The sequence below is a fragment of the Zophobas morio genome, unplaced genomic scaffold (assembly GCF_036711695.1).
Source record: "Zophobas morio isolate AGI-343-1 ecotype UQ-CSIRO unplaced genomic scaffold, CSIRO_AGI_Zmor_V1 ptg000046l, whole genome shotgun sequence".
NCBI classification, from domain to species: domain Eukaryota; kingdom Metazoa; phylum Arthropoda; class Insecta; order Coleoptera; family Tenebrionidae; genus Zophobas; species Zophobas morio.
In genome coordinates, this window is record NW_026972151.1 from 2,793,110 (window position 1) to 2,815,812 (window position 22,703).

Genomic DNA, 22,703 nt, shown 5'->3' on the forward strand with positions numbered 1-22,703 from the left:
CATAAAGCTATAAAACTTTGGTGACACAGGTTTTGTATTTTCAACCCTATAAAAAAAGACTGGGTGTTTACTGGATTGCATAGTATTGCTTTAAACCGGTTTGGTCAGGTGGAAAAAGACGTAAGAAAAGTAGGGCAATAAATTAATTATAATTAAATTAGGTAAGAGGAAAAACGGAAGATGTATGGGTAATGAAAATGGGACAAGAAGTAAGGCCACTAATGGCGAATTACGGTTAACTAGTTCCGTAAGAGGAAACAAAGTACACATCAAAGACAAGATACAAAAGATCTTTTTATGATATTGTTACCAGGTAAAATTTTCATTTTTGAAATTAATAACAAACTAGAATGAATTTAGTTAATTGCTAATTTTGAAAGTTATGCTAATTTTAACATTCATGTCTATATAATCTTAATGTATACTAAAATACCAAGAGAGGAATGAGAACACGACTGTTTTTGATTAGATGATTAGTCATGGATGATTGAAGATTTGTCTTTGATGGAAGTTTTGTTTTGTCAATTGGAAATGTTCTAGTTGAAAATGCATGGCCGTCTTTGATCGTTTTTCATTGCTCTCTCGGTATATTATAACGTGCGATCAAAAATAAAACGCCTCTAGTTACTGCTCAATGCGTAACCATGGATGTGTAAATATTTTTTTGGCCTCCTGACATGTAAACGTCAAATTAACATTCAAATGACATCTTCGGAAACATCAAATTTACAGTCATCCTGGATGTTTACCACCCGGCGTGCGTAAAAATTGCCCAAATTGTCTGCTCTTCCTAGACGTTTATAAATAAAAATCTCTTTACACAACGAAAATATAATGATTAAAACGCCAAATACATAAGTTATTTATTGTTGAACAGCAATGTATCATATAATTTCGAATATTTTTTAGTTCAAACGGAGGTACGCCATCTTGTGTATTTTTGTGCACCAGTTACAGATCACTGTAATTGACATATTCATTGACAGTTATGTTTGTTTTATTTCTGAGTTTATGTGAAATTTAATAAAAAATATAAATAATTTTTAAAAATTGTCGGCCAAAAAGTTTAATACAAATCTTGTGCGTTAACCATTTTACAGCGCTCAATCATTAAAGCACTCCGGCTTCGCCGTCGTGCTTCAAATTTATTTCGCGCTGTAAAATGTAAGTTACCACACGCGAATGTAATAGTAATTTACGCAACTAGTTCGGGATAGCCTGCTTCCCGCATGAACGCTTGTTTGAGGCACGACCGAAGGGAGTGCCGCATTTGCGTGAATGCGGGAAGCAGGCTCACGAACGTGTTGTGTACAATATTTTTTACGACGAATAAACCTTTAAACTGAAGAGATTAACTGTGAGTTATTTATAAACAACGCCATTGACAGCGCCGTCAACACGTCACAATGTTGACACTACCCGAGTATTTTAAGGTTACCATGGTAACGGGAAGTTAAATGCACGTGTGCGGGAAGTTCGACCTCCCGCACTCTGGTGAATGCGCGAAAGCTATCAAAAAAGGTCATGAGTGCAAAAATAACTTTTTCCTAACGGCGTGCGGAAAGTGACTAGTTTCCGCACGCTAACCCGTACGAGATGTGATACTTTTTCGCACTAGTGCGGGAAATAAAATGTAAGTACATGTCAAAGATTTATTGATTAATGATTACAACTATTTATATTAAATGTAAAAGAACAATTTATATAGTTATTTTTCTCATTGCTTTCATTTCGATCTTTGTCTTCAGTGGTTTTCATCTCAAACACTCTGCTAACATTTGCTGCCTTCGCTTCTGGGTTGTTCAGATCCAACTTCAGCTTCTTTTTATCGGTGACAGTACAACTGTTGGGCCAATACAACTACTTCTGAAACTTTCTTTACTTGCTCTGCTTCAGCAACTATATCCGACGGAATAGAATCGCTAGAGGAATCTTTGTTTCCCATATTCAATTGAACACGCAAAACACAACACGATTAGGTATTATTGACAAATATTTTGCGAAAAACTTGTTTGTGTTTAAACAATTGCATTCGTAATACCTTGACTACTCGACGATATGATTTTCCATATACTTATCTAATACAACCATATTGCTAACTGGCCTCAAAAGAGTCCGAAAACACAACGGCAGAGCAATCGGACCTCTCTGTCTCTTTGTGGTACCAAATAGTACTGCGCATACACTCGTACTTGCTTGATCTGTAGTCGATAGCGTGACTGGATGCCTTTTGACATTTCGTACTTTCGCTTTGTGTACATGCGCACATACCCTCGGTACTCTTATAGACAGAAAACAATATCTTCCGTGTCTCTTTGTCCGTGAACACCGTTTCTATGTTACTTCTGAAGAGTTATCAGTAGTAGTATTAGATATATGTAATTTTCTAATGTGCTGCGATTTCTAAATATGACGAAAATCTTAATTGCTGAAAGATCTAAAAGACGCCGTTAGGAAAAACATTGTTCCTAATGTGCGCGGGAAGTGTGATTCGGAAACTCGTGCAAGTACCGAAAAAGCACTCGTTTCGGAATCGCTGACTTCCCACACTTGTTAGGAAAATAACTAATTCTAGTACGTGTTACATGTAAACAATTAGATATAATATATCCATTGCTTTACTGATTACACTTGAGTCAAGGAATTGTTAAAGCTAAATTATGGAAAGTTTATTTATTACAGTGACATTTGCAATTTTGGATAATAATTATATTGAAAAATTAAGCTCGCGAATATTTTTTTTCTTGCGGTTACTGACGTCTGTGATTTTTCTTAATTCAATTACGAGCATTTCCAGTTTTATCTATCCCTGTTATTGATCCTTTTCTAAAAGTGTTACTTAATTTTTTGTCATTTTCATTTACTTTTGTATTTTTGCGTTTTAGTCTTATCTTCTGTGACAATATGTGGACATTATTTGCCAACATTTGTTCGTTTAGTTTTGTTAATATTGTTACGATTGATCGGTGATTAAAAATCGACGTGGGTAAACTCAATAATTTATTTCTTAGTAACTCAAATTTCCACGACTAATTACACAGCGATTATGTACAAAATAATTCCGGCGCAACTTGACTGAATTCGTTCACTGGACTCGACTCGCTGACTGAATAATCTAAGGTGGCCTCTATTTAAACCCATACTTCCTTTCTAGAAGTTCCGCGGTCGAGGTTTTTCTAGAATACCCATCACGACTTCTGCTTCCAGGCTTTTCTTTAACGAACGCCGGCCGGCCGCCGTCACAGACGATAAGTCATCATCGCCGTACATAGGCGTGGTATGGGTTGTTTTCGTAACACTGCCCCCTCCTTAGTTCTGATCGTCACGATCAGAAACGTCAACGGTGTCTCTCTTGTACTTCATGAGGTGGTCTAAATGAACCATCTTCATTTTCATCTTCGACCCTCGTCGAATTCTGTAAACAACATCGTTGATTCTCGTCACGACACTATATGGACCTTCCCAGTTAGGTGACAACTTCGGGCAACGACTTTTTCTTCTTCGGGGATTATAAACCATACCAATTCTCCTGCCTGGAATCCTACTGAGTTACCTTTAACGTCGTATCGTGTTTTCATTCTGTCACTCGCCAGTCGCCACCCGAATCTTGTGATGCACCGTTTCGTGAACGCTCAGCAACTTCTCTTTCAAGTCATCGACGTAATCTATGACCTCCTTTGGTTCTTCACCCGGAAAGCCGAACAAGATGTCACAAGGTAGACGAAGTTCTCTTCGGAAAACTATGCTCGCCGGCGTCTGACTCGTCTTGTCATGGACAGCTGATCGATAAGCCAGTAGGAACAGTGGAAGATGTTGATCCCAATCTTTCTGATGTTCGGCCACCACCTTCGAGAGATGTTCTTCCGTGGTACGATTGAACTCTAACCGACTGGGAGTACAACGGCGTAGTCCGTATCTTCCGTATCCCCAGTACTTCAGTAACCCTTTGGAATAGTTTTGACTCAAAGTTTCTGCCTTGCTCCGAATGTATTTCCATTGGGACCCCAAACCTGTTGATTCAATTGTTCATTTTTGTGACCGTCGTGGCTTCTTGGTTCAGTATGGCATAAGCTTCGGGTCATTTGCTGAAGTACAGTTTCGGTCACAACATCTGGGGCAGTTTTGTCATTCCAGTGACATAAGCTCTAAATCAGGCTTTACGTACTTATAACCTCAAATTTACCATGTTATTTTGACGTAGACTGGAATGTGGATGATGACGTATGTCAAAATTTATATGACGTATGTCAAAATTTATTTATTTATTTAAAAATGTCAGTCATTATGACAATAAAGCATAGACTACATCGTGTTTTTTTTAAATGACAGAAAAATACTGCCTAAGGTTTTCTGCCGAAACTGTAGTCGCTGACGACAATTATGTACTCAGTCACCGGGAAGGGACCTGCTATGTCCATTGCAATTCTTTGGAAAGGCGAACCGATGTTGTATTCTTGGTCCTTTGCCCACCGCACAGGTCGTACTTTTCTTGCACCAGTTCTTGACGTCCTCTCGACAACGGACCAAGTAAAATCTCTCCCTAACTTTAGAAAACGTCCTGTTAAGCGTCAAAAATGAGTACCAGCGCTCCTGTTGTGCATTTCTTGAAGTATTTTCTTGTTTTTGATGGCCGGGACCACTAACTGCATGGTGGTTTGTTTCCCATCCGGACTTTCCCAAGCTCGCTTAAGCAATCCATTCTCGACACGCAGGAAGCCCCACTGAGCCCATAACGCGTTGAAAGAGGGTGACTCGTGTGATATTTCCGCTCAACCTGGCCGTTCTACCCCATCTTGTTTCTATTTGAGGAGCGGTCCGATATCCACGTCTCCTTCTGCGACTGTTGTCCTGCCATAGCTGAACGACGCTTCGCGCTGATTAATCTTGTCGCAGTATTTGCAGTTTTTAGAGGGTTTTCTTGACAAAGAGTCTGCATTATTGTGAAGCTTACCAGCCCTGTGTCGGATCTTGAAGTGATACTGTTGGAGGCGTTCAAGCCATCTAGCCACTTGTCCTTCGGAATTATTCATCTGAATGAAGAATCATGTAAGGGCTGCGTGATCGATTCTAATCAGGAATTCCCGTCCATACAGATATTTGTGGAAATGTTCAACAGCCATGACGATCGCCAACAACTCCTGTCTTGTAGCATAATAGTTCTTCTCAGGTTTCGAAAGTGCACTGCTGAAGTATTCGATGACTTTTTCTTCTTTGTTCTGCACCTATGACAATACGGCACCTATTTCGATGTTACTCGCGTCCGTGTCCAAGATGAACATTCCCGATGGTTGCGGATAGGACAGAATAGGACTAGAGCATAACGCATTCTTCAGTCTTTTGAAGGCTGCCTCACATTCAGCAGTCCAATTAAACTGAGACTTCAAATTGGTCAGCTTGTGCAGAGGAGCAGCAATATCAGCAAACCTGTTGACAAATCTTCAGCAGTACGTGCACAATTCCAAGAAACTCTGGACTTCGTGCTTATCTCTTGGTCTTGGCCAATCACGAAATGCCCTGATTTTCGTTCCGGTGGTCTTGATCCCGTTTGCCGAAACAGTATGCCCCAGAAATTCTACTTCTCTTTGGAAGAGGAGGCATGTTTTCGGATTCAGCTTCAACTTTGCCTCCTTCATTCGACTAAGTATTTCTTCCAGTTGGTCAAGTGCTCCTCAAATGTCTTTCCCATTACCACCATGTCCTCTAAATAAACTAAACATGTTTTTCATGTTAGCCTTCGTAATACCATCTCCAGTAGGCATAACGGTAAATTGATACAAGCCGCTCCCGGCAGAAAAAGCTGTCTCTTCCTTATCTTGTGGATGAATACCAACTTGTCAATAGCTGCTTTTGAGGTCCAGTGTGGAGAACCAGGCGGATCCTGATAATGTTGTGTGATGTTCCACTGAGGCCATGTTTCGTCCGACAATATTTTCCATAACTTTCATTTGTTTTTTCATTTCTTCTATTTCATTCTTGTCTGCTTCCACTTCCCTTTGGAATTTTTCGGTTAGGCTGCTGATTGTTATCTTTCTGCTTGTCTATTTTTGCGTCCATCATTTCCATTTTTTCGTTCATTTCTTGTACTGTTGCGTCCATTTTCTCCATTCTTGCGCCCATTTGTGCGAGTACAGCCATCATCTGCTATACTTGTTCCTCCATTTTCGCAGCTTGAGTTCTAGTCTCAACAGGCATCAATCTTCAGAATTATTACCGAAACTGCCCGTAGATAATCCGTAAAGTCAATTATTAATCTTGAATCCCACTCCTGACACCAGTATTACGATTGATCGGTGATTAACAATTGATGTGGGTAAACTCAACAATTTGGTTCCTAGTAGCTCAAACTTACACGACTAATTACACAACGATTGTGTACAAAATAATTGCGGCGCAACTTGACTGAATTCGTTCACTGGACTAGACTCGCTAACTAAATAATCTCGTTCCCGAAAGTGGCCTCTACTTAAACCCAAACTTCTTTTCTAAAAGTTCCGTGGTCGAGGTTTGTCGAGAGTACTCATCGCGACTTCCGCTTCCAGGCTTTTCTTTAGCGAACGCAACCCGGCTGCCGTCACCGACGATGAGTCATCACCGCCGTAGATACTAGAACTCATAGGCATTGTACCGCAGCATCGTATGAGTTTCCTTCGTAACAATATAGTCATTGTTTTATTCTTCTTTCAGAGAATAAGAAAATTATTAGTTGTTCTTTTCTGGAAATTTCTTGAACTTTAGAAACTCAAACTGAGAAAACACTATTAAACTACCGTTATGAAAAGCGAAGTCACATCATTTATCTCTTTATTTATTTATTTGTTTCAAAGTTCTATTTCAGCGATAAAGTATTTTTCAAAGGTTCCTGCCGGATATCAAGTTTAGCTTGTTAATATCAATGTGAGTTTGTGTAGCCTTCTCAGCGACTTCATACTTGAAGCTTTTATTTCTTTGTTATTATATTAAAAAAAAATTATTTCTGTCTCATTCTGGCATTAGATCTGTAATATACGTTTTCAAAGATAAAATGATATTATTGACCCACTTTCTAGTAAATCAACAAGTTTTAAAGAAATTTAAACATTTAAAATAAAAAATATGCAACACGTTCACAGTGAAAAACGGAATTGCCTTAGTGTAGTATGACCGACGTTGAATATGCATGAATCTGAAGGAAAAAGTAACGCTTTGTAGTACCGTACAGTTCTCAACGTCAAATGCTCCGACGTGAGGTGTAGGTGCATTATAGCACTCGTGGGTTGTCACCTTAGCCGCAACAGGTCGCTCTCTGCTTATAATCAAAGTGCGGACACCGTGGAGTAATCCATAAGCGTGGGCTGCAAACATCAAGGCCGGGAATTTACGTTGACGATTATTTATTGTTCTGAAAGTTTGCCTTAAAGTTTATCAATTATCATCTTTGTAGTAGATTTAAAAATATGGGGAAACTAAAAGTCGCCTACAAACCACCAAATCACTAAATAAGTGAAGAAGTACCTAAAGTACGCCTGTGGTATTTATAGAATTCACTCGCATAGGTCCGCCCCCTGCTTGTAACATTATAGTTTTTTGTGGAAGTTAAAAAAAGTGCATATAACTTTCGATATGGCTACATTAATAGAAAATCTCGCATCTTTTGTGTTTTAACTAATTTACGGAAATTATAAAGTTTAAAATGTGTGTTTCCAAAAATTGTATTGTGGGTACTTGTTTAGTATTCTGTACTGACATTTCACTATGTCTACTGTATACTTTTCTATTAATAAAGAAAAGAAACAACAATTTTTTTCTGAAACATTCTAGTTTTTGATCTGGAACAGTGTATCATAGTCATAAATGTGAACTGTGAATAAAAAACTCCATCGATATTTTCTGGTCACTTTTTTGTGTTTGTGGTGTTTTTGAGTTATGAAAAATTCAGAGCCGGTCAACTGATGCAAGTGTGTTCATGCAATATATATATATAACTGACACCGTGGAAGTTATAAATACATAGCAGTACATTTTTTTGTCCTTTAAAAGTTGACAATTTCGAAAAGCACAACAAAAGAAAATAATTGATATTAAAATTTATAAATTGAGACGAAATATAACCTACAACGTTGAGCAAAGAACAGCTACTTAAACTCATCTTGCAAATATTAATTCGGGTCGATGCGCCTGGAAAGGACGTAAAAGCAGAAGTAAAACAGTATATTCCTTTATTCAATAATTCTCCAGAAGGGTCTTCGAACAACACTGTAACGGAATATAACGCAGCAGGTTTGTAATTTAGTTCTCAGAGAAAGCATTTTCAGAAATACGTAAATAACAGTAAATTAATTACCTATTTTACACCATCATGAAACAAGGTTTGGAAAACTTAGAACAAGTTTTTCCAGACTATTTAAGGTACTTCCGTACGGAAATATTTCGATTCGAGCATGTTTAACGAATTTTAAGTATGCTTTTATCCATGCTTTTGTATCCAATAATTTCTGCAGTAAATATCTAGTACAAACTGAACGGAAATCCAGAACTCTGGAAAAAAAAACAAACCGCTAGAAACATCCGGCAAATATGAATTCTGGTGGATGCGCCGGGAATGTACATGAAAACAAATAAAACAACCCACGCTGCAGAATACACGAACACTTCTAATACCTTTCAACTTTGCTTTTCCATGTTTTCGTACGAAACGAAAATTTCGTATTGATATCGTGAAAATTAACGGTATGAGATATTAATTAATCTGCTGTCTGAACACAGTGTACCACTTGGGAACACATAGTTCTATTATTCAGTAACACTGATCCATAAAACACAGTTTTTTAATTACTGGAAATGAAAATCTACTTCCTGTGCTGTTTGTTAAATTGTTTTTAGATTATTTTCTAGCACGTGCATATATTTTCACATCTACATAATTTCACACTCAGTATCTTGGTACACGGTTAATAAAACATGAAATCATAAATTAATAATTCGGTATTTACACATGCTAATGATAAAATTGGTGTATTTTACTTTTCTTTGGTGTTCACGGCATAACATTTATGGAACTTTCACGTCATTGAATCATTCCACAAACTTTGTTTTTTTTTTAGTTTTTCAAGTTGTCTTTAAAACACACTGAGTAAGTATCTTGAACGCAAACACCAGGACTACAGTAGCCATATTTTAATTCAGTTAAATTGTATCTGCATTTGTATAAATAGTCTGGGGAAACTTTGTTTTAAGTTCTCGACGCTTCGCTTTGATGACGATGTAAATTAAATAATTAATTTAGGTTATTTATGTGCTTCTCAAATGCTATTTCTGGGACCTCGGTTACAATCTCATCAAATTTAATTTGATGTACCTATTTAGAACAGAGTGTATACAGGGTGAGTCAATAAGGCCGCGTTTCTAAATATCTCATTGATTATCAGAAATAGAAAATAAGTCAAAGACTAAAGTTGTACGGTTCTTTGCGGAGCATACACTGAAATTATTTTCAACTATACAGAGTGTTGCCACGGTTTTTCAATTTTCAGGGTTCGCAAAATAAATTGCAATAGAGTTCTTTTTGTAATCTGTGTTGCAATATTTTGTGGAAAGATATATGCAATCGCGTTTGCATACTGGACATTGTTTTTGGCGGTCTTCTGCTTCAGTATTATCTCGTGGTGGTTTAGTAACAAGTTTCCAGGAGAACCATGATTTAAACCTGACTTTAAATTCAGAATGTCATGCACTCTCAGCCACTATATACTTGCACACCTAACCATCAATTTTCATAAAGACGGCTAAGATCACATTCATGTTAGGATTGGTTTACTGAAGTTGTTTTTTTTTTTATAAAATTGTATTGCTTTTCTTTAAAGTGTATTAGCAATTGAAAGAATTTTACTCTCATATCACTTATAAACATATTTCTCACTTTAATTTGATTGTAATCCGTCAGTTTTTGACTCAAAAAAATTAAAAAAAAAATGGGGGAATGGGACACAGAAATGGAATGACATAAAATGTACCTAATTTAAATTTTATTATTTCTAATATTTTTAACTAACACGTTGGTTCATCTCGGCCTTTTTTTCGTTCGTTATATAACTATTATTCGTAATAGAGGTTTTCAACTTCATAACCAAAAAACTAGATTAGCATCGCATAATGGATAAATTTAGTTCCTTGTTTGATATTTTAATATTCAATAACTTAATAACTTTTATAAACTTTGCTGCTCTGGTTTAGATCACTAATTAACATTTGCATAGTGTATGGCAAAGTGCTAGAAAGCGGCACTTTAACTACACTAATGCTCATAACAGCTGAGAATTATTCACAAACAAGTTGATAAAAGACATAAAAATGCGGGCAAAAAGCATCAAAGCAATGCAAGGAAGAGCAAAAATAATGAAATTTTCTTTATAATGGGAAATCCATCTCTGCAATACGAGGGAAAACAGCTGAAAGGCATCCCGAGTGTTGCCAACCCGATAAAAATTTCTCCATCTTTTATATGTACATATATATATATATATATATATATATATATATATATGTGCGCAAAATGTTATGAAATTATTAGTTATCTTTGGAAATAAAATTCTTTATAACCCTTGATATTAATATTTTGTAGCATCCAAAAATGAAAAAACACAAAATACTGGATATCTCATTAAATAAAATTAACTTGTATACACTTCCGGTTAAACGAGAAAATCTCATTAGTAAATCCTTACATTCTACTGTACTAAATATATTATTCGCAATTTTTTAAAACGCTACCGATTCTTTATCCTTTCTTTAGGTAATAATCGTTCCTATCGTAAAAAAAAACCTTAAATGACGGTATAACTTTTACAGCAACACTCGAATGTTTCATGTGGAATTTCAAAAAATTTGCATAAGTGTGCCATAAAACTCAGATTTACTGATATATCTTAACTTCCTTAATTATGTTTTAACTATTCACAGAGATAACGAACGTCTGCTCTGTCGCAAACATCCACACGTTTAATATGAGTTTAGTTTTACTAGTTTAAAACTCTATACAGAACAGAAACTAGTTTTTTATTACGCATTGCATGTAATGAATTTGTTAATATACCATTAGTTTGTGGTAGATCATAACTGACATTTTAAATAACCATTCTATAGGGAATATTATTTATTCATTAGTAATTCATGTAGGTATGTATGCTTTCGATAAAACATTTCGTTCGACAAAAATTCACTCCCACGTAACTTTAAACGTAATGAAAAGGCGAAGCAGCCGAGAACGAACCCACAATTTAATGTAACAGAACGCACAATATATCTTAACCGCATTTTCACCCTTCTTGGTTTTAGCTTCTGCTGAGTAAGAGCTCGTTGTTTGCGAAAGACGGAAGGGAGGATGTTCGTTGCGGATTTTCGCAAATATATTTCTTAATTTTAGTTGATTACTGAGACGTGGTAACGTGATTAAAAACGGATAATTTGGGGTTTCCGGCTAATAATAATATAATAATTTAATTTTTAAGTACTACAAGGAACTTGCAAATCTGTTTTTATATAGTGTAATTTTACAAATAACCTGGAGCAACTGCCAGACTAAAATAGTGATCGTTTTATTATTGGAAACAAAATGCAGTTTATTTTCTACCTACATTAGCTTCACTCTATGTAAATTTCATGATAATTAGATCTGTTGCGGTGCTGGCCATTATGCATTTTAATGGAGTAATGTGTGTTACGGTTGTTTTATTCGTGGTATTTGTGCCTCTATAAATGATGAAATCATACGGTTCGTTTCTGATAGGATATTGAACCAGGCAAAATTGTTGTAGAATTTATTAATTTGGTTTTAATTGAAAACGAATTTCCTAGTTTTTAATTCGTTTTCAAATGTTCTTTCAGTTGCGTACATTTTCCGATATTGTTATATTTGTTAGAGTTCACGCCAATTCACGAAATCTCACGGTGCACATGTTGTTGAAACAATGAGATCACGTAGTCCTTTATGTTACGGAAAGCACTTTATTTTTACATAGATAAGTGTATCGCAATACTTTCCAAAAGATAAGTTTCTTTGTTCTGTAAAAGAAATGGGTACAAGTAACTGTAAAATTTTGTTAGTCTACAAAATAGTGTACTTCGTTATTTTTACAGAAGTTACTGATGGCCCGTAATTTAAATCAAGTGCATCTCCGCGAAAAGTAAACATTAATAACAGTATTAGCTTTAAGTTCTTTTCTGTACACTTTCTTATTATTTCTCACCAATTACCTTTGACTTGGACTCTTGCAGTCAGACTCGTTGGCGTTCGAACTGTCGTCCTCTTCACGACTGGTGTTCTGTGAACGGGGCGACTGTAAAGGTGTATTGGCGTCATCTGAGCTCCCATCGTCCGCCATCAGTCTGTTATTGCCGACATTACGAACTTGTCCACCGCCCGGCGGGTCAATCTGCAACAAAGAAAAGTATATTAAAATAAACTTTCAAGTGAAACGTCTTATTAATTATATTATCCTTTTGTATTCATTAATCAGTGGTTTTAAATTTCTGGACGCCTTAGCGCGTCTAGAAATATTGAAAAGTAAGAATACAGTGTTACAGTTAAATTTTTGCCATTGTTTTGTCGAGCATCCAATTACGTATTACAAAAGTGCTACCAATTATAGAGGCTAGACGTTCTTTTAGTTGAAATTAGGTCATCGCGAGTTCTTTAGAAAAATAGTCGAAACCTACATATCGGGGAAACTGGCCAAAGGAGATTTTCTGCACAGGAAAAGCTTTATATGGTCGTTTTGTTTTTGTTGATGTCTTCCTCAATTGTTTTTGCTTGTAATCCAATGAGCGTCGCAGCTTTGTAGCGAAGTTATTGTGATATACGTTTGTCTTTTATTCCTTATGGGACACTATTGTACCGTTGTGTACAAAACGCATCATTTAGACTTTTCATTTGCTCTGTGTGCTAGGCGATATATAATTGAATTTATTACTGCACTTTGAGATCAAAAGAGTGTAATGGATTTCCTTTTAATATAAAATCCATTGTGGCGGCGTACGATGGTACTGTGCTGCAAACGAGCGCGTTTTTTTCTTTAACGTAACAGGATTTTGAAAATGACGTCTTTCAGTAATAATATTCACTGCTTTAATTTTGGACGCATTGTCGTTTCATCTGTTAGCAGTTTTGTGTGCACGTTAAACGTGCTTAAAGCTTCTTTTTAGGTGCACTCATACATGTTATCATCCCCACAACACTGAAAATTTTGACGCATTATGGACGCATTTCAACATTTACGCTCTTGTCGTCTCTAACTAAACTTAGCTAACTTGGCTAAAAAATCACCCCAATAATAAATAAATAAAAGAAAATTGATGACTTTGTTCTTCTGTTTAGTTTCCTTATACAAAAATATTTACGTTTTTGGCTGTCTGTCCAACGTATATATCATTTCTCGTTGTTGATGCTAATTATATTTTACTTAATTTAAATACAGAAACCAAAATTGCTGCCATTTTAATATATTTGGCTGCTTTAAGATACGACGGTTATTTAGACGTGTTTACACCCAACTTATAAATAAATCATATTTCATTTTAAGTCTCCTTCCAAAATTTGTCTTAGTAAATCCTGTGATGTTGTTTTAGTCTTTTCAAGCATATTTACACAAACGATTTCCTTAAAATATCAGACACCGAGGAGAAAATGCATTGTTTATAAAGCTCAATCTCCACAATGATCAGCGCGGTTACTCGGGTACAAATGAACTGAAACTTTATCTTTTTTTCCGTATAAATAAAGCAAACATGGCATACACCCTATATTGCAAAACATCCTGTTTTCTCTTAGGTGATTTACAGACCTCGCTTCCGCTCGAGCATTACGCATCTCCCCCGGGAATACATGATGCACTTTTCGCCCTCCATACAGCAGAAATATCCTGAAATTTCATTCAGTAGGGGATTATTTCAAATGTTAACTACTTTTCGTTTCAATGCTGATAAATTACTTTTACTGTGATACCTCTGTAAAGTGTTTCCCATTACTCACGATCGAAAATGACATTATTTTATGAGTACTACCTGCTAAATGTTCTCCCACAAATTCGGGTGAACTGGTGTGAGCCATAAATATTTCTTAACATTGTACGACTGTCCGGCTCGTTATTGTCAATAAAATTTTATAGGGTAAAATGAAATTTCCAAAACTATACTTCCCGAGTGTAAGCGAAGGAAGTATTGTAATCGAGTCCATCGGACAAATGCCCACTGTTATGTTGTCAAGACGTTTTATGATGCCTACAGTACAAAAAAAGTAGTCTCCAGTTTCCGTCTATCTGTCTGTCTGTATCCATTTTTATTAGATACGTAATCTCCGAAACTACTGAACCGATTCTTGTCAAATTTTGTATGTACATACATATATTAGAAATATCATGTAGATGGTTACATGCTAACCAAGATTTGGCTAATTATTCCCAGCAACAATTTGATGACGTCATTCCAATGAATGGTATTCTGAAATGATTTGAATGTTACACAAAAAAATACTCATTTACTTGTAGTGTACGAATCTACACTCAGTTTTTTCGCTAAACGTTCAAATTTTCGCAAAAACATTTGCAAGTTACAATAACGTTTTATTCTCAACACGGCATAGTGGGTGGATCGCAGAGACCGACGACCTGCAGTACTGCGATTGTGGTTCGATGCCGAACTTAACCGTTTTCTTTTTTTTTCTTGCATTGGTAAAACGCTATGATTACTCTTCTTTTATGCTGTGACTAGAATTATCCATGTTGATGACGTCATCACAATTTTTACTTCCCGAGCGTAAGCAAAGGAAGTATTGTAATCGAGTCCGTCGGCCGACTCTCTACTTTTACGTTTTCTCGATATTTCATGACCCCTAGAAGACGAAGAAATAGGTCTCCCATTTCCGTCCGTCTGTCCGTCTGTCCGTCCGTCTGTCCGTCTGTCCGTCTGTCCGTCTGTTGTCCCGGATTTTTATTAGACAGATAATCTCCGAAAGTACTCGACCGATTGTTGTGAAATTTTGTACTTATATTAAGAATATCATGTAGATGGTAAAACGCTAACCAAAATTTGTCGAATCATCCCCACCACTAAAGCGATGACGTCACTTCAAAATTGTACATAGTAAATGGGTTTTCAATTGTATAAAATAACATAGTCCTACACATGTAGTTTACAACCCTGAATCGACTTTTCACCCGAAACGTCCAGATTTTTGGAAAAAAAATCAAAATTATAAAACAACATTTTGAAATTTAATTTTTAATCTGCTAACCAGAATGCTTTGAAATGTTGCAGATGTTTTAAGGCTATAAAGAGCATCATAAATCTTTAGTCAAAAAATATTTGCTTATCCCCTCCAAAAACTTGATGACGTCAGCTCAAAAGTTTGTGGAATAAATCATATCTAAAATGTACAAAATATGATGAGTCTGTACTTGTGATCTATAACTCCATTCATATTTTTTGGATTTGCATATACAGGGTGACTCAAAAAAATTAATGAATGCGTAAATATATTTTATTGATTTAATCAGGAACTACAAAAAATGCTCTGAAATCTTGCAGATGTTTTAAGGTCATAAAGAGCATAATAAATGTTTAGTCAAAATATATTTGCTTATCCCCTCCAAAAACTTGATGACGTCAGCTCGAAAGTTTGCCGAATAAATCATATCTAAAATGTACAAAATATGATGAGCCTGTACTTGTCATTTATCACTCCATTCATATTTTTTGGATTTGCATATACAGAGTGACTCAAAAAAATTAATGAATGCGCAAATATATTTTATTGATTTAATCAGGAACTACAAAACGGAATGCTCTGACATCTTGCAGATGTTTTAAGGTTATAAAGAGCATAATAAATGTTTAGTCAAAATATATTTGCTTATCCCCTCCAAAAACTTGATGACGTCAGCTCGAAAATTTGCCGAATAAATCATATCTAAAATGCACAAAATGTGATCAGTCTGTACTTGTGATCTATCACTCCATTCATATTTTTTGGATTTGCATATACAGGGTGATTCAAGAAAATAAATGAAAGCGTAAATTTATTTTACTGATTTACTCAGGAACTAGAAAACCGAATGCTTCGAAATCTTGAAGATATTTTAAAATTATCATAAGCATGGTAAATTTTTGATCAAAATGTATTTGGTCGTCCCCCCTAAAAAATTTATGACGTCACCCCAAAATTTTGCTGAAAAAATGCCATCTTCAATGTGTAAAGTATGATGAGTCCATACTTGTGATTTATCACTGCATTAAAATTTTTAATATTTGCTTATACAGGGTGTCTGAAAAAAATTAATGACGGAGTGAATTGATTTTGCAAAACTGAATACTTAGAAATCTTGACGTTTTGAAGTTATTGTAAGCGTGGTAACTGTTTAATCAGAATGCATCTCTTTATCAACCCCAAAAAAAATTCATTACGTCTTCTCACAATTTTGCTGAATAAAGTATATGATCTGACTATACTTTTAAAATTTTTAATATTTGCTTATACAGGGTGTCTGAAAAAAATTAATGACGGAGTGAATTGATTTTGCAAAACTGAATACTTAGAAATCTTGACGTTTTGAAGTTATTGTAAGCATGGTAACTGTTTAATCAAAATGTATCTCTTTATCAACCCCAAAAAAAATTCATTACGTCTTCTCACAATTTTACTGAATAAAGTATATGATCTGACTACACTTGTAACTAATCATTGCATTCAAATTTTTTATCTTGCTTATACAGGGTGACTCAAAAAAAGAAATGAATCAGTCACTTTATTTTAGTGAATAAATCAAGAATTGCTAAACTGAATATTTTGAAATCTTGCAGATGGTTAAAATTGATTGTGAGCATGGTAAATTGTTAATGAAAATATATCTGTTTATTCCCCCGAAAAAATTCATGACGTCATCTACAATTTTTGCCAAAAAAGTTTAACTCAAAATGTGCAAAATATGATGAGTTTTAACATAAGCAACTGTGGCCTGTGGTTTAGTGGAGGTGGAGTGTGCAGTGCAATTAGAAGTTCCGGTAACAGATCCCGGCACTTCCAACTTTTTTCGCCTATCAAATCAAGAACAGCAATTCCGATTTTCGCAACAATAATGTTATAATATTTATTTATTTGTTATTGTGTGTTCGTGAATAAGCACCATAAATAGCAAATGTTGAAATTTTTTTTTGTGATCGGAAGAATATCTCTTAATCATTTTATATATTGTCAATACATGATTAACTTCGACTGTTAATGTTTATACATCGAGAGAAGCAGAGAAAAAGTACATATGCATTTGCTTCAGTTACGCCACTGACCGTGTCATTTCTTTATCGCACGTTGAGACATAGTTTATATCATGGCCGACTAGTATAAAGATTATGGCCTGTCCAAGAGGTACGATACGTGCTGCCATCTATTAATAATTACACTTAATAATTTAGCCAAATTTTAATTTGACTTGACATTATGGGACTTCAAAACGTGTAATGGTGGTTTGTTTCGGTATGAATGCCTTTGTGCCTTTCAAAAAGTGTTAATAATTCTTTTGTCGCTTTTGAATTATTAATAGGTGGCAGCACGTATGGTACCTTTGGACAGGCCATAATCTTTATACTAGTCGGCCATGGTTTATATAAACAAACTCCCAGCCATAGCAAAAAGCGGAAGTTGGAAACGACGAGCGGCGCGGGGGGAATCACTTGTTTGTGTGGCGAGACGAAACAGTTGCGATTGCGAAATGCGAAGCCAATTCGAAAAAAACTGTTGAAGAGTGAGTGTCATTGAGGATATATATCTCCAAATTTTAAAAATTGGACCAAGTTACAATAATTGTTTCCAGGTAAGTGCAGATATTTTGGATTTGCATATACGGGGTGATTCAAGAAAATAAATGAAAGCGTAAATTTATTTTACTGATTTACTCAGGAACTACAAAACCGAATGCTTCGAAATCTTGAAGATATTTTAAAATTATCATAAGCATGGTAAATTTTTGATCAAAACGTATTTGGTCGTCCCCCCTAAAAAATTTATGACGTCACCACAAAATTTTGCTGAATAAATCCTATCTAAAATGTACAAAATATGGTGAGTCTCTTCTTGTAATTTGTCATTCCATTCAAATTTTTTCGATTTGCATATACAGGGTGACTCAAAAAAATTAATGAATGCGTAAATTTATTTTATTGATTTAATCAGGAACTACAAAACCGAATGCTTTGAAATCTTGCAGATGTTTTAAGGTTATAAAGAGCATAATAAATTTTTAGTCAAAATATATTTGGTTATCTTCTACAAAAAACTGATGACGTCAGCTCAAAAGTTTGCCGAATAAATCGTATCTAAAATGTACAAAATATGATGAGTCTGTACTTGTGATTTATCATTCCATTCATATTTTTGGATTTGCATATGCAGGGTGACTCAAAAAAATTAATGAAGGCGTGAATTTATTTTATCGATTTAATCAGGAATTACAAAACCGAATGCTTTGAAATCTTGGGAATATTCTAAAGTTATTATAAGCATGGTACACTTTTGTTCAAAATGTATTTGTTCATCCCTCCTAAAAAAATTGATGACGTCACCCTTAAATTTTGCTGAATAAATCCTATCTAAAATGCAAAAAATATGATGAGTTTGTACTTGTGATTTATCATTCCATTCATATTTTTTAGGTTTTCTTAAGAGGTGGTTCAAAAAAATTAATGAAGTCAATTTATTTTATTGATTAAATTAAAGGCAACACTTATTATTAGTATTACACCCCAACCAACCCAATTTGGTAGACAAAAAATTTGTTAAAGGAAAAACTCGGTTGAAACATAAGGGTAGCATGCTTATTTACATCGACTTTAACATTACAGACCTGCATTTGTTTTATGCGTTCACTTGGTTCCGCGAATGTGAAATAGACATGTTTATAATCAACCAATTGTGAATTTCACCGTCAAGAATTAAAATAAAACCCAATGTTTTATATAATAAGCGGAAGTCGAAGCAATAAAACCGATGGTCGTTTTGTTTACAGTTTCTCTGTTTGACTCTCAAGGATGCTGTTACGCCTGTCATCTTAAATTAAGAATGTTTATACATACACGATTTTCAGCTGCCTGGGATACGTATACGTGAGTAAATTGTTTCGTTATTTTATTGATTATTACAAATCAATATTCAAAACGACCCAATTCATTTTCCCGAAAATTTGTGAATATAATAATTTTATTCTTAGTATTACACTACATCTATCCCAACTGATATACGTGTCCTTGCAAAAATGTTGATGACGTCATCGCAATTTTTTTTTAAATTCCCACTACAAAAATGTAATGAGAAAAAAAAACACAATAGGCATGCAGTCGTCAAGTTTCCGACAGCGAGGGAAGTACTGTCTAAACTCTTTAGACCAATTTTTTTTATTGATTAAATTTTCTCGAACATGTGAAGAATACGCACGTCTTTATTTAATAATGATAAAATAAGAATTATAATATTCAGAACATTTTGTTCGATTGTTGTTTTATTAATAATTTTAGTCCTGTTTTGAGAAGACAAACACATTCAAATCGAACTAACTTCTACGTGAGATTTTTTCGATGTATAAACATAAATAAACACTTGAGCTTCAGATTGGTATTACCTACTGCTGGAGAACGAGGGGTGTTATTTATGGCTCTGGTTTTTACTTTACAGCGGTTATCACAAAACGAAAATCGTAAAATCAAATTTTGTATATTTTTTAAAGAGCTAAATTTGGACTAGAAATCACCCTGTATATATTCTAACGATGAGTTGTTTAACGGATTTCTTTCATATTTCGGTAGTCATTGCTTTAAAGTCAAAACAGCCAATAATAATGCGCTCAACGCGATGCTTATAAATTCAAGTTATAACACAACTAATTCAATAAAAGCCCCATTTTAAAATTTTATGTGGAATACATAATACGTAAAATGTCGTGTTTGTTTGTCAATTTTATGCCTGTCCTACCTTCTCGGAATTACGTTCCGTATACTGACAAAATAACCTAATATTCAGATACAAATTAACTTAGAAATGCAGAGCAAAGATTGCAAAAGTTTCTGTTAAACATCCAATAAATATTAAATTACAAAACATCTCGTGTGTACAAAACTTCCAGATGAAAGCTGAAACCGCCGAGAAAAAACACTTTAATAAAATTCCAGGTAGGATAAGGCGTAAGTAACTCTCCCGAGTTTATTTTTGATCTTGAATGTCTTCTCGGATTAACAAGAAACTGTTCCGAAGTTTATAAGTGAAATAATTATGCAGAACTTCCTTGCCTTCTGAGACTCAACTTGAGAATCCAACTAGTATATTAAAGAGAAAATTAAACAATAAAGTTCCACTTCGTACCGCCTACATGCTCGCGGCAATCTTTATCATTTAACGCAATCAGATTAACATTAATTCCGTTAATGAATTTCCGTGAATAACTACTTCCCGGGCAAAAACACTCCACGCCCTGGCGCAAAACGCGCGTTAACGTGACCGGAAGACCGTTCATACTCAATTATAACGCTTCGAAGCAAATAAACACCGCTATTTACGTAGCGAAACTTAATTGATGGGCCGGCGGGAGGCCGATCGATGTGTGCAACCCGGAAACAAATGACCCGAAAGATAAGTTGCCTCTGATAGGGCGCCTTCCAGTCTTGTGCCCTTCGGTAAATCACCTGTGTAAAGTCACGATTAAATTATCGCCTTCTTGCCAGTGATTGATATTGGATTTTCGGATTAATTTGTGGAAAATAGCGAGGTCTTGTTATGTACAGTAACATCAATTAATTAACGGTGGAAATGAGACCGGGATCTGCGTCAAACACCCGCTGCGACAGGAGAGCGGAGTGGGGAAACTTGGCGTTTTAAGGGCGCCAGAAAGTTCTCAAATAACGCAGATTAATCAGAACTTAAAATAGCAGCAACGAAACAAAAATACTCTGTGTTACCGTTACAGTTGTATAGCATGACTCGCTTCCATGCATCGCTAGGTTTTCGTCAACAGAATTCATGTCATTACGTTTTTGTACAAAAAAGAATTCGAGAGAGGTACTTTCGTCTAGAATCTCTGCCCTGCCTTATTGTATCGAGCGCTGTTTACCCACGCCGCCATAAATACTTCAATACCGCTGAATAGTAATGATGTCATACATAACAAATTATATCTACACCGAAATCCGAATGCAAAAGAATTTTATCTTTCCCTCTAAGACAATAAAGCCTTATCAGATTTGGCACAAGCATAAAACACTTTTTTGCTAGCTCTCAAGTCACGAGTCCATAACTGGATATTTCTCCCTTTGCTCTCTGTTTTTATTATTCTATGTCGAGGAAGCGGAATGTTGGCTTAAGCCCCCGTAACAACATCTAGATAGCGATATCTTAGCTTTTACATCATTCCCCGACACAATGGTGATTTATAAAGTGTGCGTATTCGCGCCGTCAATTTGTGTCTGATCCCGTTTTGCTCGACCAAAGAGATTTATGAGAAGAACGTCGCGAGCGCAATCGCGTGCGTAAATGTGTATTGTTCACCGAATAGCTTTCATCCCTTTTTTTTTTCAAAAAAAAGAGAAAAAGCGTTGTGTGCGCGTCAAAAAGCGCTTGAAAACCAAATGTTTTTGTGCTCGTGCTAGCCGAACCAACAATAGCGGTTTTTGTATCAAGGGGTGAGAGAATGTAGTTTGCAAAGTGCCGAGGCTCGCAAGTGTAGGAGGTCGAAAAATGCACTAGGGCATACTCATGTCACGTAGAACAAATATGATAAAAATGTATTCTGAAGTAAACTCATTTTTAAAGTCGAAAACAGTATTATCTAAGAAGATATGTACAAATTTCCCCGTAAAGCGAATAACGATACATATTTGTAAGTAAAACTGAGTTACTCTCGTATATGCTTCTTCTAGATTTTGAAGAATGGGACATTCTGAGGCGTACAAAAGCTGTAACTTATGTAACATGTTAATGGTGACGGTACAACATTCCTGGAGTTGTTGATTACATTAACAAAAAACCACCAATTAATTTCAATAAACTTTTAGAAAACGCACCGAACTAACAGCAAAGATGCATATTCTGCTTAGAATGTACCTTTTCTATGTTACCCAAAGAATATTGAACATTAAGCGGTTCCAACTCTATTATAACTTGTCATTAAACTCAGTATTTATCATGTATTAAAAAAAATTCCCTCGCCCTTGAAGTGCAGCCCAACAAATCCTGCTTCTTCGGAAAATTATAAAAATTCTCCCGCAGCATTTTTGACTTCAATTTTTCAACTTTTCAAGCTTGAATTTTTCAGTTTTCCAATTTTCCAAATTTTGAATTTTTAAATTTTTCGATTTGCAATTTTCCGTTTGAGATTTTTATTGTTTAATTTTTACAATTTTGCGTTTTTCAACGCTATGGTTTTATATAATTTTCTGTTTTTCCAATTTACTTTTTTCAGTTTGCCATTTTTCATTTTTTCATTTTTTTGTTTCTTAAAATTTCACGGAATGCAACTAACTCTTGGGAGTTTTCATTTTTAAATTTTTCCATTTGCAGTTCCACGAGTTTTTAATTTTTAATTTTTTTAATTTTTCGATTATTCAGTTTTTCATGTCTTCAAGTTTCCGATTTGCAGTTTTTCGTTTCGACTTTTTATTGTCTTTATTTTTTCAATTTTTCGGTTTTTCAATATCCTGAC

The 22,703-nt window shown here is 35.2% G+C and overlaps 1 protein-coding gene and 1 long non-coding RNA gene across 11 annotated transcripts in view; one reads left to right on the forward strand and one right to left on the reverse strand.

The window, feature by feature from the left end:
* The window catches only part of LOC135142399 (uncharacterized), a 283,252-nt gene that overhangs the window by 57,543 nt on the left and 203,006 nt on the right, over positions 1-22,703 (forward strand). The gene's annotated exons all lie outside the window — the stretch shown is intronic.
* Positions 1-22,703, reverse strand: part of Cngl (Cyclic nucleotide-gated ion channel-like) — a 360,771-nt gene that overhangs the window by 55,776 nt on the left and 282,292 nt on the right. For all 10 annotated transcript variants that reach the window (XM_064074083.1, XM_064074085.1, XM_064074084.1 and 7 more), the window contains one exon: positions 12,229-12,407. In XM_064074083.1, coding sequence (XP_063930153.1) covers positions 12,229-12,407 — 179 coding nt within the window. The remainder of the gene's footprint in view (positions 1-12,228; positions 12,408-22,703) is intronic.